Here is a 16,018-nt window from a genome sequence, read left to right on the forward strand (position 1 = left end):
CTAAGCCTCTTTGTCCTAGTTTTGATAGACCTGTATCGTCTGCCGGATGGTAACAGCTCAAAAAGAGAGTGTGCTGGATGAGACGGGTCTCTTGGAATATTTTGGGCTTTCTTTCGGCTTCGGGAATGATAGAGTTCTTCCAAGGAGGGGAGAGGGCAGCCGATAATCCTCTGGGCAGTAGCGATCACCCTTTGGAGCGCCTTCCTATTCGCCACTGTGCAACTGGAGAACCATACACAGATGCAGTAGGTTAAGACACTCTCTATAGCACAGCGGTAAAAGGACACCAGGAGTTTTCCATTCGGTTGTTGTTTCCTTAACAGTCTCAGATAGTACAATCATTGCTGGGCCTTCTTAAGCACCGCGGCAGTCTCTACGCCCCAGGTCAAGTCCTCTTTAATCATAACGCCCAGAAATTTAAAGCTAAGGTAAGTGGGGGAGGGGGCATGCAGGGCCAGGTACCATTTTGCCCCGGGCGCCATTTTGCCCCCCTACGCCTCTGCAGGGCAGTATTATCAAACTAAAATGCAGGGAGTATTCGCTCACAGGGATGCAGCAGAGGCTGCACAGCCATTCCTGCTTCTCGCGGAGTCCCGGGAATAGTTCCAGGTGAGTCGTGAAAGATCCACTCTTTTAAGATGCGGCTGCTTTGAAGAGCAGAGCAGAGTCATTGCATAGAAAGGTAATGAACCCTTTCTGTCTAGGCTATGATTGGAAACTCGAAAGCTGCAACGAGTCAGGTGTACCGGACTGGACCGGTGGGGGGGAGGGCGGTTGGGAGCAGGTACTTATCTTCTCTTCCCTTGCAGACTTTCCTGCAATTTTAGAAGGGCGCATGAAGTAGCAAGAGAGGCCTAGAAGGAAAGAGCCCAACACCGCCAATCCTCATCCTTCCCAGATCTTCAAAACAATCACCATTCTGCAGGGGGCAAATTAGACCTATTTGCCTCCGCCCAGACCTATTTGCCTCCGAATGGTATCGACTTCTCAAATCAAAAATCTACTCAATAGGTTTATTACTTGAAGATCTCCGTATGCTGTCACCCAGAGATTTTCCGAACCTTAAAAAGTAGACTTCTAGAACAGGAACATCATATCTTGTTGGGGCAAGCAAATAAATCACGCTCACCCCTCTGTGTCGGAATAATACCGGAACAGGGGCACATAGCCAAATATCTTGAATTATTAACTGAACCCCAACAGAGATGGATTATCACAAGGGCCAGATCCAATACCTTCCCATTGGCCATTACAAAGGGTCGTTACTTATCCATCCCTCTCCAGGATCGGGTTTGTCCACACTGTAAAAACCAAGTGGAGACTCTTGCTCACATTATTCTTGACTGTCCGAGATATGTGGGCATCAGGAATTTCTCTCCCAGGCTGGCCCTAGACAAATCCAAAAGTGACTCTGACTGTTCTGTTGTGGAGCTTCTGTTAAACAACGCAGATGTCGTGCTCTTGGGAAAAGTAGCAACATTTCTTTTACAAGTGACAGAACTTTCTAAGTAATGTATACTGCTATAGACAGTCTTCCTGTCTGCGCTTTGAATGTACTCTTGATTTGTATTTCAAAAATGTCTGGCAACGCTCTAGAACCTATTTTTTAAATGCCAAATAAAGGTGGTTGTTGTTGTTAAATTAACATCTTTCCTAGTTTGGCCCAGGATGGGGAAAGATTTAGGAACGGCTCCCCCAGAATTCCCCGCCTGACAATTCCAATGACAGCTCCCAAGATTCTTTGGGGGGACGCCACGATAGCAAATAGTGGATCAAAACGAGCGTCAGAGTGTACAGCACAAATGACAGAAGCAGACGGATGACAGTCGTTCAACAGTTTCATTGCGCAGACCTTAATATAAATCCTCAGCACTTGACTCCTCGGGGGAACGTTCTTCACAGTCCTTTCTGTAGGCACAGCTGAAGAGAACAGAGGCATGAACCAGTTGTGTGGCTGTTCGTGACGGCGTCGGCGAGACGCAAATGAAATAACAGTCCACGTGCCGTTAAGTTTCTGACAATCAGGGGGTGACACAAATACTGGGGCGGTGCTAGAGGTTACGCTAGCCTTTGACGGATCTCTGCTGTGAAGCTAGCAAGTCTCTCCTCCGTCGTCACCCAGGGTCACCTGGAACCTGTAATGATCCCTTCCCCCTCAAAAAAAAGAAAAGAAAATACAGTATCATAGGGGTGATACTTCTTCGGGTCCTTTCACATTGATTTCAGCCATTGGTGAAGTACAGCACACTGGAGACGCAGAGGAGTGTCCGAGACCAACCAAAGCGTTGGGTGTTACTTTCTGCACACCTGACAACAGCTTGAACAGGAGAAATTGTGTGCGGGGGGAGGGGCGGGGGGGCAGCGACGGATTCTTTGTCTCTGGATTTAAAATGTCACCGGTCAGAAGAAGTAAATGCCAAGGTGGCCGGAAGCCATCCTCCCTGTGTTGTCCCAAGGGCAAATCTTCTCATTCTGCTAGGATAGCTGCTCTGTCGGTCTCATCTGAATATCGCCAATCTGGAAGACAAAGTTTTCAATACAGTCAGGGCAGCAAAAATGGAATAAACGAACGAGGCCTTTGCATCTATTTGTGCTTCCTTCGGGACGTGACCTTTCCCCCGACTGTGACGCCTTTTCAGAAAACCTGTCTATCTTCTCGTTCATGTCAAGGAGCTCATGGAAAAAAGAAGAAGAAGAAGAAGAAGAAGAAGAAGAAGAAGAAGAAGAAGAACAAGAACAAGAACAAGAACAAGAACAAGAACAAGAAGAAGAACAAGAACAAGAACAAGAAGAACAAGAACAAGAAGAACAAGAACAAGAAGAACAAGAACAAGAAGAACAAGAAGAACAAGAAGAGGAGGAGGAGTTTGGATTTATATCCCCCCTTTCTCTCCTGCAGGAGACTCAAAGGGGCTGACAATCTCCTTGCCCTTCCCCCCTCACAACAAACACCCTGTGAGGTGGGTGGGGCTGAGAGAGCTCCGAGAAGCTGTGACTAGCCCAAGGTCACCCAGCTGGCATGTGTGGGAGTGCATAGGCTAATCTGAATTCCCCAGATAAGCCTCCACACCTCAGGCGTCAGAGCTGGGAATCAAACCCGGTTCCTCCAGATTAGATACATAAGCTCTTAACCTCCTACGCCACTGCTGGGATCAGGGCTCAGGGCTCAGTGGCGGAGCATTTGCTCGGCACGCGGAAGGCCGCGGGTTCAGTTCCCGGCATCTCCAGTTTGTTAGAACTTGAAGCTATAAACAGACTCTGTATTGTTGACCTGGAAGGTTTATTGATTGGCATGGAAAGCACCCAGCTTGGCAAAGCTAGTTCTGGCGAACTTGGTGTTTGCTATCTCCTTTATTCCGATGTTAGTCCCCCCTCCCATCTTCCCAAGAAATGTGAGAAATAGTTTGGAGCTGAGGTGCCCCAAGGTCGGCAACAGATAAGAGATAGAGAGCCACCTGGCATCCTGCCCCCACGAGATAACAGAAACAATCCCAGTTCTCATGAAACCAAAGTGTCAGAGGGGAGCCTAGTTATCCACAAAGCGTGTGAAGCCATAAAGTAAAGCTCAAGGGGGGGAAATGCCCCAGAATGGCAGTGGTAACATATAGCAGGCTGGTTACATATATCTTGTAGCAATTACATTGAGTGAGGGATGCATCTCAGTCAGTGGGGGGATTCAAATAATTTAACAACTGGTTGTTTACAAGCACCATTTTAACAACCGGCTCTGCCGAAGTGGCGTGAACCGGCTGAATCCCACCACTGATCTCAATCACCTAGTTACAGTCCCGCTGACCCAGTTAAAAGGGTCCTGTAGAACCTCAGCTAGGGACTCTGGAGAATTGCTGCCAGTCACAGTTTACTGACCTTGATAAACCAATAAGTCTAACTCAGTCTAAGGCAGCATCATGAGGTCAAACATATACTATTGTAACGGACTCTGAGCGCTGTGGTAGAGAACTCTCCCCCAATGGAGAAGCTCCAAATTTAATTCCCTGGCATCTCCATCCAAAGGTTTTCAGACAGGACGTGATCAGTGGTGGGATCCAAAAATTTTAGTAACAGGTTCCCATGGTGGTGGGATTCAAACTGTGGTGTAGCGCCAATGGGGCTGGGCGGGGCACAACGGGGACGTGGCTGTGGCAAGGACGCAGCCGCTGCGCTGGTCCTTGGGCAGGAAACGAATGCACGCAGGCGCAGGCTGCCACGCACGCCGGCGCACCTCCTGCTAGACTGCTTCAAGTTCTGTGCGCTACTGCTGAGAGGAGGGGCATAACTAAGGCAAAAATCATGTGGCAAAATCACCCATTAGTAACCCCCTCTCGGCACACACAAATAGTTAGTAACCTACTCTCGGGAACCTGTGAGAACCTGCTGGATCCCACCTCTGGCTGTTCGACAGTGGAATGCACTACCTTGGTGGGTGGTGGAGTTTCCTTCTTTGGAGGTTTTTAAAGAGTGGCTGGATGGCCATCTGTCAGGAGTGTTTTGGCTGTGTGTCCCTGCATTGCAGGGGGTTGGACTTGATGGCCCTTGGGGTCTCTTCCAACTCTACGATTCTATGATTCTTTGATACAGAGCGAATTCTCCCGAGGCTCCAAAACATTAGAGCCACAAACGCCCCAAAACATTAGAGCTACCATCAAAATCTAGCAACAGGTGACACTTTCTTTGATCCTTGGCAGACTTTGTAGAGAGGGGACTGTATAATAGCCAGCTAGAAGAGCCCATCAGCTCGAACGAAAAGGTAACCCCTACCACTGAGGATGCATCCAAGGCTCAGAGGCACCGTTGAGCAGATGTGAGGCCTAGTGTGTCAGGACCAAGCCTGTCAGTGCCCAGATGTCTTGCTGTGTAAGAATTGCAAATGTTTTCCTGTAAATGCTTTCCTGTTTCCCTCTTCCCTTCCTGGCAACTCCCTGGTGCCAGCTCTCCTGCAAGAAGGTGTGAACGGTTCCCAGGTTCTTTGAAGCTCTGTAGTGCAAATGTTGTAGAAATTGTAAGGCACATTTGGTGTGGGACAAATGGGGGGGGGGTTGAAGGATATAATCGCTGGATCTAAGCTGGAGAGCTTAGATTCAGCTTTCTATTGTTACTCTATGCGTTGTTAGAAATAAACTGCTTTAGGAATTTCCTACGGTCTCTGTTATTTCCACGTTCAAGAGCCTGACATAGTGGAGGGAAATGAGCCTCCCCTTCTTACCCTTGAAATACCAAAACCAGAGGCATGTTTTAACAAAGGCCTACCTGTACATGAGGTGGAGCGCTGAGGACATATATGACGGCATTGGCCATATCCTCGGCTTTTAGACACTGGAGAGAGGAAAAAGGGAATTAGCACTCGTGTCATGAAGATGGGGCCAGAGATAAGAGTTCCATTGGGCCCACAGCCTGACCCGAACCCCTCTTCGATACCATTATGACCCTTCTCTGTATCCACAGTTAATCCTTATTTTTAAAGACAGACCCCGAACCCAGCTTGTCAAAATTTCATCCCACCTTTCTTCCAAAGAATTGCAGGCATCGTACATGGCGGCTTCCCACTGTATCCTCGCACCAACCCTGCGAGGTAAGTCAGTTGCATGAGAGTGATTGGCTGACCGTCACCCCAAAATGTTCCAGGGCAGAGTGGGGATTTGAATCCAGGTCTTCCTGGTCCTAGTTTGACGTTCTTCACCATTACATCACACAGGCCCTGAATGTGTTACCTCTGCTCCAGCTAGGGGTATGTGTGAGGGATATTCCCATCATGCTTTGCTGTGCGCTTCCCGGGATGACTGGCTGGTCTTGAGCCTCAGGGGCTCAAACCTGGATCGGGAACATGTTCCCACGTGCTCACCTGACAATCAGAGGAGGGGCCCAAGCCTGGATACAGATACCACAGAACAAACATCTTCCAGATACTGGGTGTAAGTGACAGCCAATCACCTGCCACTGCCTGAGGCCACCATAATCCCTCAGTGCCAGCATCCAAGGGCTATGACGATTTCCTTGCCTGCTTATTTGGGACCTTCCGCACCAGAACCCAGGTTAGTTCCACGCCTACTTAGCATCTCAGGCACTTAGCAACCCATTCTCTGAATTCCATCCCAGCTTCCCTCTGCTGTTTTCAGGTCCTCTTCTACCTATTTTCATCCCAGCCCTTCTCCAGAGGAACTGTAAGGTTGCAATGCAACCTTGACAGAAGATCTGCTCTAATTCATGTCAGGATGCCCGGAATGGTTATCAGTTGCTGTCTGCTTGCCTGTGTGAAACTGTCTGTGTGAGAACTTGGATTGTTTACTTTCTTTTAAGCGGGAACTTATCTGAAGCCCGTAAAAGCGGCTGCCTGGGTTCTGGAATTTAGTTCCTGCATTGCTTGCATTTGACTAAGGATGCCAGCTCAATAAAGGGCTTTGCTACAGTTACTTTTGACTGGACTTTACTGGTTCATTACATTATGCAGGAACTAAATTCAGGCTGCTATACATGCCATCTGCCATGTTTATCCTACCACACTCTTGCGAGGTGGGTCAGCCTGAGATGGAACGATTGGGTCCGAGGACACCCAGAGTGCTTCAGGGCCAAGTGAGGATTTGAATCCAGGCCTCTGAAGTCCTAGCTCAGGGATCTGCAACCTGCGGCTCTCCAGATGTTCGTGGACAACAAATCCCATCAGCCCCTGCCAGCATGGCCAATTGGTCGTGCTGGCAGGGGCTGATAGGAATTGTAGTCCATGAACATCTGAAGAGCTGCAAGTTGCACATCCCTGTCCTAGCTCAATTCTTCAACCCAAACATCACAGGCCAGCCTTTCACAACTAATTTGACTCCTGGACTTCCTTGGATGTTTCGGTTATTCCAGCGGGGTGGGATTCATGACCACTTGCTCTTACTGACCTATGAGTCATGCCTTGCTTCTTTTAAGCCAAAATGGCTCCAAAGACAACTGGAAATGCAGAAACCATAATGTTCTATGAGGCATGGTTACCACTGAAGTAATATGCCATAACTCTGACCGAGTAAGGTAGGGAGCAGTTTAGTTACTGGGAGCCGAGAGAAATCCTTTTCCACACTAAACAGACAGCACCTCTCATGACTCGATGCAATAAAAACAGGGAACTGAGTGAGGGCAACTTTGTCTTGGTTCCAAACAGTGTTCAAAGCTCGTCCCTTTCCAGGCTGACCCAGTTTCGCAGCAACCAGCGCATTTATTCACGCATTTTAAGCTACTTTTCATGCTATGCCACGCAGATGCCAAGAGAAGGTTCTGGAAGACATCCCCTTCACCGCAATGACCCCTTTCCCAGAAGCGTTTACAAACTGCTTCATCCGCAGGTGAGCTAGTGGGTATAAACGAGACTCCCCATTTGCTCAGCCGCCTACCTGGATGCTCTCGTACGTCGCTGCCGCTCTCTCCGGATCACTATCGTGCAGTTTGAAAGCAAATCCGGTTTCCACCAGGCCTGGAGATATGCACTAAGAAGAGAGGGAACAAAAAAGCGCCGTCCTTTTTTTCAACACAAAGACAAAAGAGGGGTTTCAGTCATTTGAGGGGAGACCTACAAATGTCCTCCCAAAAGCACTTGAAGCGAGTTGCTTATGTTGTCTTGCAGTACTGCTAACAAGAGCCCTGTAAAGTAGTCTGGGCGTATCACCATCTTGTGGGGAGGGGATGAAGAAGTCTCTCCTGCGAGGAGACTCAAAGGGGCTGACAATCTCCTTGCCCTTCCCCCCTCACAACAAGCACCCTGTGAGGCAGGTGGGGCTGAGAGAGCTCAGAAGAACTGTGACTAGCCCAAGGTCACCCAGCTGGCGTGTGTGGGAGTGCACAGGCTAATCTGAATTCCCCAGATCAGCCTCCACAGCTCAGGCGGCAGAGCTGGGAATCAAACCCGGTTCCTCCAGATTAGAGCACCCCTGCTCTTAACCACTACGCCACTGCTGCTCCAAGACTAGTGAAGGCAGGGGGGGGGGGGCTAGGTCATAACAGAGACAATTGGTAGAGACCCTGCCCACCCAGGAAGGTGGCTATTGCCCTACTGTAGAAACCAATTGGGAGTAACATCTTGAACAGTGACTCATGCAGAGTCAAATGAAAAGGGACTCATTTTCACCACTCCCTGCCACACTAGGAGGAAGAGCGAAGTGTCCCTGCAACTTTAATTTGGGGAGGGGGAACTGGGCCCATTGCTATGAGCAGTTTATGAAGCCCTGATGAATCCTATTAAGAGAAGAAGAGAAGAGTTTTGGATTTATATCCCGCCTTTCTCTCCTTTAGGAGACTCAAAGGGGCTTACAATCTCCTTGCCCTTCCCCCCGCACAACAAACACCCTGTGAGGTAGGTGGGGCTGAGAGAGCTCCGAGAAGCTGTGACTAGCCCAAGGTCACCCAGCTGGCGTGTGTGGGAGTGCACAGGCTGATCTGAATTCCCCAGATAAGCCTCCACAGCTCAGGCGGCAGAGCTGGGAATCAAACCCGGTTCTTCCAGATTAGATACACGAGCTCTTCACCTCCTACGCCACTGCTGCTCCCAATTAACAGATGTTCTCGTTTCAGGATTTGGGGCATACGTCATGCAGGATCCCACTGGCCTCTGTTCCTCAAAACGATTGTCACAAACTGCAGACTAACTCCCAAGCTAGACTCACCGTGGCTCGTATGTGTGTCTTCGCCTCTCGGAGTTCCTGCCGCAGCCCTTCGGTCAACGCGGTGACCGCGTATTTTGTGGCACTGTAAAAATGCACCACAGACTGTGGGACCACACTGTGGCCATTCATGCTGTAGAGAAACCAGGAAATACATACAGGAATAACAGATACAGCCCAAGAAGGAGAAGAGTATGGAAGGCACTGCTCTGTTTTTAAAACATTGTATACAGTACTAATTTAAGAACATAAAAATCTGGATCAGACCAAAGGTCCATCCAAGCCTTGCATCCCTGCTTATGCGGGAATAAGTTAGCATTCAATAAGGTCCTTATTAAACTCAAAATATGGCCCTTGCTCAAAATTAGTTGCTGACTAGGACCCATAAAGTTGTTGTACATGGCTGTTTATCAGGGCCAGAGCGAGAGGGAACTGCGCCTGGGGCACGTGTGCACCCTGTGCCCCTGCCACACCCACGCCCCTTGCCCCTTGCCACTACGCCACTGCTGTAGATCGCACCCACTGCTGTATATCGCACCCACTACGCCACTGCTGTATATCGCACCCCCTTGCCACTACCCACTGCTGTATACCGCACCCAGTGGTCACATGCTGTCCCCCTGCCACTACGCCACTGCTGTATATCACACCCACCTATTAATGTTAATTATATGGCCGTCATCAACATTTCGCTCTTTCATGGACTGGTATGCTTCACGGGTACAGACGCTCACAGCCATCACGTTGACCTGAAAGAGCAGACAGCAAGGGGAAGCTAGAACATCCCAGAAACAGCTCAACGCTTTAGCATTTGGGTAAACATCCAGTGGCCAGAGACGTACAACGACCTTCGCTTAATGGCTGGGTTTTAGTAAACATCTTTCACTTACTTAAACTTGGGAAGCAGAGGTGGGATCCAGAAGGTTCTCACAGGTTCCCGAGAGTGGGTTACTAATGATTTGTGTGTGCCGAGAGGGGGTTACTAATGGGTGATTTTGCCACGTGATGTTTGCCTTAGTTACGCCCCTCCTCTCAGCAGCAGCGCGCAGAACTTGAAGCAGTCTAGCAGGAGGTGCACCGGTGTGCGTGGCAGCCTGCGTCTGCGTGCATTCGTTTCCCGCCCAAGGACCGGCGCAGTGGCTGCGTCCTTGGCACAGCCCCGCCCAGGAATGCCCCGCCCCAGGAATGCCCCATCCCAGGAATGCCTGGCCACGCCCCCGTCGTGCCCCACCCAGCCCCATTGGCGCTACGCCACTGTTTGAATCCCACCACCATGGGAACCTGTTGCTAAAATTTTTGGATCCCACCACTGTTGGGAAGGTTCTGCTCTGTTTTTAAAACATTGTATACAGTACTATGTAGAGAACATAACAATCTGGATCAGACCAAAGCTCCATCCACTTTATGTGCAATCTTATGTTAATTTACTTGGGTGAACTCAACAGCGTGAGTGGCTGCAGTGTAGGCCCCTTAGTCTGTGGTTCACTTTTACAGTACCATGAAATAAACCATCATGGCACTGACAGAAGAGCTACGGCAGGAACTTCCGAGAAGCAGAGACACAGATAAAAAGTTGAGGAAAGTCCGGACTTCTGCTACTTGCAGACTGTCCTAGCAAACTATTACAGGCAGGGGGCAGCCTTACCCTGCAGAGTCTAACTGAAAACAAAGATTCACATTTTGGGAAAGTTTGGTGGTAATAACATTTTTCCAAGTGCCAACTTGGTAGGGGAGAAACAAAGATCAAGGTGCGGTAGCAAGAGGAGGAACTCTATCCGTCCTGTACAGTTACAATATCTGTCTGGTTACAACAAATTTGTCCGTACATTTTGCTAATCCACATTACATGGTCTTGGTTTCAAAGCGGTACCCAAACATCAGTTCCTGATGCCAATCTGCTCAGACAGTCTGCGCATGCTCCATCTGGCTGTTGTTTTTAATTGGCAGGCTCTTTCTCCCAGAGGTTAACCACATACTCACAACAAGGGTGCACTAATTAAGACGTAGCGCATCAAGGGAGTATTGACACAACCACATCCAAGTTCCTTTCCATGCTGGGCTTTAATTCAGCGCATGCTGATTAAATCTTGGCACGTAGTTGGACGATTACCGTGCTTCAATCAGTGCGCTCAGATGCACTGGATAATCCGCAAGGAAAAGAAAGCATGATGTATTCTAAAAACAGCACCAATTGGGTGCATACCAATTCTGAAATTCGGAAGGCTAGCAGGCATCAACAAGTCAACCGTAAAACAAAATGTGTTCCGGGCCATCTATTCGTCCCTACTTCTAACAAACCCCAAACCCATGCCACTTTTCTTCCAGTTGGTGCTCACCCTGAGGAGATGAGTTTACTTTTATACGCTGCTTTTCTCTATCAAAAGGAGACTCAAAGCAACTTCTAATTGCCTCCCCTGCCCCGTCCACACCAGCAGGCACCTTGGGAAGTAGGTGGGGCTGAGAGAGTTCTGAGAGAACTGTGACTGGCTCAAAGTCGCTCAGCAGGCTGCAAGCGGAGAAGCAGGGGACTCAGACCCAGTTCTCCAGATTAGAGACGGTGGCTCTTAGCCACTACACCACGCTGGCTCTACACCGGGGGTCTGCAACCTGCGGCTCTCCAGATGTTCATGGACTACAATTCCCATCAGCCCCTGCCACCATGGCCGATTGGCTGCAGACCTCTGCTCTACATCATTCAAGTGTACCTGGGTACCAAACGATGTGAGCTAGAAGCTTGTCTAATGAGTGCCCAGAGGATTTGGTGAGGGGCTAAGAGGAAGAGGATAGTAAGTCTCAAAGAAAGGACACAGGCACGGGCGTAATGCCCATTGGGAAAGGTGGGCATCTGCCCAGGGCACCACCTTGTGGGGGGCATCAAAATGCAGGGTTCGTTTTTGGGTATTTTTAGTGGTTTTCCATTTTTGGCCTGCAGGGCGTGCAGTTTTTAGGCTAGCAGCACCATAATTTCAGCGTATCATCAGGAGACTGTCCTTATGCTACCCCCCAAGTTTGGTGAGGTTTGGTTCAGGACCCTCAAAAGGGTAGCCCCATAGCAAAGAATGGGGGATGGGGCACCTTTGAGGCTCCATAACTTTGGACCCCCTAAACCAAACTGCACCAAACTTGGGGGGGGGGGTCCCATCAGGACAGTTTCCAGATGATACCCTGAAATTTTGGTGCCGATACATCCAAAAATGCGCCCCCTGCAGGAACATCCCAGAAATTTGCCCAAGAATCTTTGTTCTGCATTGAGTTTTCTGTATTGCTGCCAATGCGGGTTGCAGGCTGGGGGGGGGGGACATTTCTGAAGGCACAGTCTCAAAACTTTCAGGGTCTCATCAGGAGACTGCCCTGATGATACCCCCCAGGTTTGGTGCAGTTTGGTTCAGGGAGGCCAAAGTTATGGACCCTCAAAACTGTAGCCCCCATCTCCTATTAGCTCCCATTGGAAACAATGGGGGATGGGGCACCCCCTTTGGGAGTCCATAACTTTGGACTCCCTGAACCAAACCTCACCAAACTTGGGGGGTAGCATAAGGACAGTCTCCTGATGATACGCTGAAATGTTGGTGCTGATACTAAAAATGCACCCCCTGCTGGCACCAATGTCCTGGTGCAAAAAAAAAATTGGTTGTGGTGGAATGGCCGCCCATGGGGCCAACTCAGGTTTTACCCAGGGCTACAGTTTGCCTCGTTACGCCCCTGGACACAGAAAGATTTATGGGGTTGTCAGGTGACAAACAGAGGCACCTGTGGGGGTTTAAAAACAAGAAGGATTTATACAATTATTTATTATGTTTAAAAAAAACTGGACTGAGGACTCAGAAAGATCCAATGAACCTGAAGGACAATACATGGAGCATACAAAGACTATTCACCTGCTGAATAACATCGACGGCAGGATAACTGGAAAAATGGCTGAATTTTTATTAGAAGTGCTCAAGCCAAAGACTTGATGGAAGCTCGATCACCTCTTCCTTACCAACCTTGTGTGCTTCGTCCCGTTTTATGTCTTGTTTTAACACCCGCTCTGTCCTGTATTTTGTTTTATTTTTACTGATGAGCCTAATAAAGCTCAACTGAAGTAGAAGTTGAAGTTGACACTACATTCCGGACAGGGAAAGATAAAACATTTTATTGTATCTGTTGAGGGTTCTCCAAAAAATGTCCGTGATTCGACATTACGAAAAGGGAGGGAATGAAAACTATCACTCAGATTTAGTATTGGGATCCAAAAATTTTAGTAACAGGTTCCCATGGTGGTGGGATTCAAACAGTGGCGTAGCGCCAATGGGGCTGGGCGGGGCATGACAGGGGTGTGGCCGGGCATTCCGGGGGTGGGGCATTAATAATTTCTCTGTTACTGTAAAAAACTCTTACTGTAAAAAAAAAGTTCCTAATTTCCAGCTGGTATCTTTCTGTCCATAATTTAAACTCATTTATAGCAAGTCCTATCGTCTGTTGCCAACGGAAACAACTACTTCTCCTCTAATTGACTGCCTGTCAAATACTTAATACTTTCAAATATTTAATTTTGCTTGTAGAAATCAAAAGAAGGAGACTTTCCTTAAACAAGGAACTTTACCGTATTTCTAAAACATGTTTTTAAAACAGCCCAACAGGGAGAATGATCCCGTTTTCTACCTCCGCTAACCAGCCACATAGGAAACAACAGGACTTCATGATTTTGGGACCTAGTGGAATTTCTAACGGAAAAGCAGACCCAATTAGTAACCCCCTCTCGGCACACACAAATAATTAGTGACCCACTCTCGGGGAACTGGTGAGAACCTGCTGGATCCCACCTCTGCTCAGATCCCTGTCAGCAAGCAGAGGGGTTGGTGAGTAAGAGTCAGGCAAATAGCAGTCTGTGTGCATAGTCCTTAGGAGTTCCCAAAGGGACTTTGCACGGGGCCCTTGCGCCTCCAAGCCATAAACCAACAGGGGTCAATGAGGAAGTGGGATAGAGGCAAAATCCAGCTAATTTTTAACAGGGGCGATTGAACTGGGCAAGAGCCTGCAAGGTTGGCCCCACCCACAAGCCAAAGGGCTCCTTAACCCCTTGCTTTCCGGAAAAACAACAACAACAACGAGAGACTTTGGCCGGTTTCTCCTCTCCTTCTCCTCACTGGCTCCCTTTGACTTTGACCCAGCTCACCAAAGGCAAGAATCCAACCAAAGCCTCCACTGCTGTTCACAATCACTAGAAAAGGATAAAGGAGTCCTTGGCCTGCGTCCTCAAAGAGTTGCAGAACAGAAGGGGGGGAAAGAAAGGTTAGAGAGGATTTTGTCTGTGGCAGAGAAAATAGCAGAAGGGCAGCATGAAAGGAATGAGTTCTTGGGGCTGGGGGGCAACAGGGAACCTCTGAGCCAGCCTGAGCCCTTGGGATGCCAGCTGCCTACCCCACACTAGGGCACGTGGTATGATTTTCCTACAACAATCTTGGAGCGATTCCGCACACGAGTAAAATAGGTTCGACCCAGTTCCCTGAGAAGGGTACTGACCTAGGTCGAAGCCATTGTTGTTCCCCACTGCAACCAGCTTGATCCCAGCTTGGAGGGCGGGATCATCCTGTGCCTCTTCGCCGCTCCGTTCCGATTGGCTACTGTTCTACGGCCATGTTCCGTCTATCCCCACACACGTTATAAAAAAAACTGCCACAGGAATGGAGGGACGAAGGTGGCGTTTTTTGATTGGCCAGCTGTACGCATGCCCGAAACACTCAGCTGTGATTGGCTGAATGGGGGACTCCTGGCACCAGAGATTCCGCACTTTACTGGAATCGAGCTGAGTTCGAGCGTGGTTCCCTGAAAAAGTAGTCGTTCCCAACTGGAGTCGGAAATTTGACCGTTACACGGGGCGAAGCTGGTACAAAACCACGTCGATCCCAGTGGCTGTGCGGAGCACTCAGGTCGAACGCGGCTGAACTTAGGTCGATAACACAAGTGCAGAATCGACCTTGCTGTGCTTTATCTCAAACTGAGGAACCTAAAGGTCATGAGTTGCCAGTCCCAGAATCCAATGGTTTTACACAGCTGCATGTAGTAGTTTCGGCTCTGCTGCACTTTTGAGCCTCGTGGATAAAGCTTTGGGAACCATTTCTGTGCCCGCCCGCCCGCTCCCCGCTACATCAGCCAATAGCAAGACAGCTGAGTGACTTCCAAAGCTCTATGCTGGATTTCATGCCTTGGCCTCTACCAGCTGCTGGGCATCCCAGAAACATCAACCTAACTGCTCTGGGAAACACAATTCTGCACGGCACCAAGCTATTGTCGGGACTTATAGCCAGCTCACTTCCTAGACATGCTGATTTTCTGCATGCGGGAAAGGTTAGTGTGCAGGAGTTGAGGAGCTTCAAAGACTGCTGGTAAAAAAAAACTTACACAATGCACCTTTAAAACTAAGTTCCCTCATATAGAAAACTACTATATATACAGTCTTCCTGTCTGCGCTCTGAACGTACTCTTGCTTTGTATTTCAAAAATGTCTGGCAACGCTCTAGAACAGGGGTAGGGAACCTGCGGCTCGAGAGCCGCATGCGGCTCTTCTGCCCTTGCACTGTGGCTCCACGAGCCGAGCCGCTGGCCCCATCCTTGCCTGCCCTGCAGGCAGCAGGGCGGGCGCACCAACTGCCCATGGTCGGCTGGGCTGCGCGCTTCCCCTCTCGCCCGCCCCTTTGGAGCGGGGCGAGCGCTTTCCCGGAGGCCGGCGAGGCAGAGCCACTGGCTTCATCCTTGCCCGCCCTGCAGGCAACAGGGCGGGCGCATCCATGCGCTTCTCAGAATGAGCGGAGTAAAAGGTTAAAAAAAACCCTATATATATAGTGTTATCTTTATTTTAAATGTCAAAAATTATTTGCGGCTCCAAGTGTTTTCTTTTCCCATGGAAAACGGGTCCAAATGGCTCTTTGAGTGTTAAAGGTTCCCTACCCCTGCTCTAGAACCTATTTTTAAATGCCAAATAAAGGTTGTTGTTGTTGTTACTATGATTCTACAGTGCCCTGATGTTCTCCTGGACAGGCTAGCTTTCTACATGCAGGGGGGTTTTTTCCATCAAGAGGAGTGTGCCGTCTTGTAACCCTCCACTTTGTTATCCAAAGCCAAACAGCTCACACCTCTATGAGAAAGAGACCTCTCTTTCATCTGAAACGCGTTTTGGGTCAGCTCAGTTTCACCTAAAATCATGTTTCTCTCCTACTCACATCCAGCATTGTTCTCCAGCCTTCCGTCTTGCCGGATAACAAGGGCTCCGGTAGAGCCAGCCCAGCGTTGTTGATACAGACGTCAACCCCTTGGTGGAGCGTCTTGATGGCAGAGAACATGGAGAGGATCTCCTCTTCAATGGAGAGGTCGCACTTGTATGGAATGAGCGTGCCCGGAAACCCGGCACT

General features: G+C 49.2%; 1 protein-coding gene across 1 annotated transcript; it reads right to left on the reverse strand.

Moving 5' to 3' along the window:
• Positions 1 to 2,076: 2,076 nt before the first annotated feature.
• LOC125425213 (dehydrogenase/reductase SDR family member 11) lies at positions 2,077 to 16,011 on the reverse strand. The gene is made up of 7 exons (XM_048482772.1): positions 15,830 to 16,011; positions 9,282 to 9,376; positions 8,631 to 8,760; positions 7,365 to 7,457; positions 5,248 to 5,313; positions 2,379 to 2,517; positions 2,077 to 2,347 (listed from the first exon to the last, which is right to left on the reverse strand). The coding sequence occupies exons 1-6, from the start codon at positions 15,947 to 15,949 to the stop codon at positions 2,476 to 2,478; spliced, it is 546 nt and encodes a 181-aa protein (XP_048338729.1). The 5' UTR covers positions 15,950 to 16,011; the 3' UTR covers positions 2,077 to 2,347; positions 2,379 to 2,475.
• Between the last annotated feature and the right edge of the window lie 7 nt (positions 16,012 to 16,018).

The sequence above is a fragment of the Sphaerodactylus townsendi genome, unplaced genomic scaffold (genome assembly GCF_021028975.2).
Source record: "Sphaerodactylus townsendi isolate TG3544 unplaced genomic scaffold, MPM_Stown_v2.3 scaffold_22, whole genome shotgun sequence".
NCBI lineage: Eukaryota > Metazoa > Chordata > Lepidosauria > Squamata > Sphaerodactylidae > Sphaerodactylus > Sphaerodactylus townsendi.

Bases quoted from the DNA above. Each gene is read 5' to 3' on its own strand.
- LOC125425213 (XM_048482772.1), bottom strand. From the start codon at position 15,949: ATGTTCTCTGCCATCAAGACGCTCCACCAAGGGGTTGACGTCTGTATC. The intron at 9,377-15,829 runs GTGAGTAGGAGA...CTGCTCTTTCAG, and splicing joins GCTGGAGAACAATGCTGGAT to GTCAACGTGATGGCTGTGAG. The intron at 2,518-5,247 runs GTAGGCCTTTGT...TTTGTCTTCCAG, and splicing joins GCGCTCCACCTCATGTACAG to ATTGGCGATATTCAGATGAG.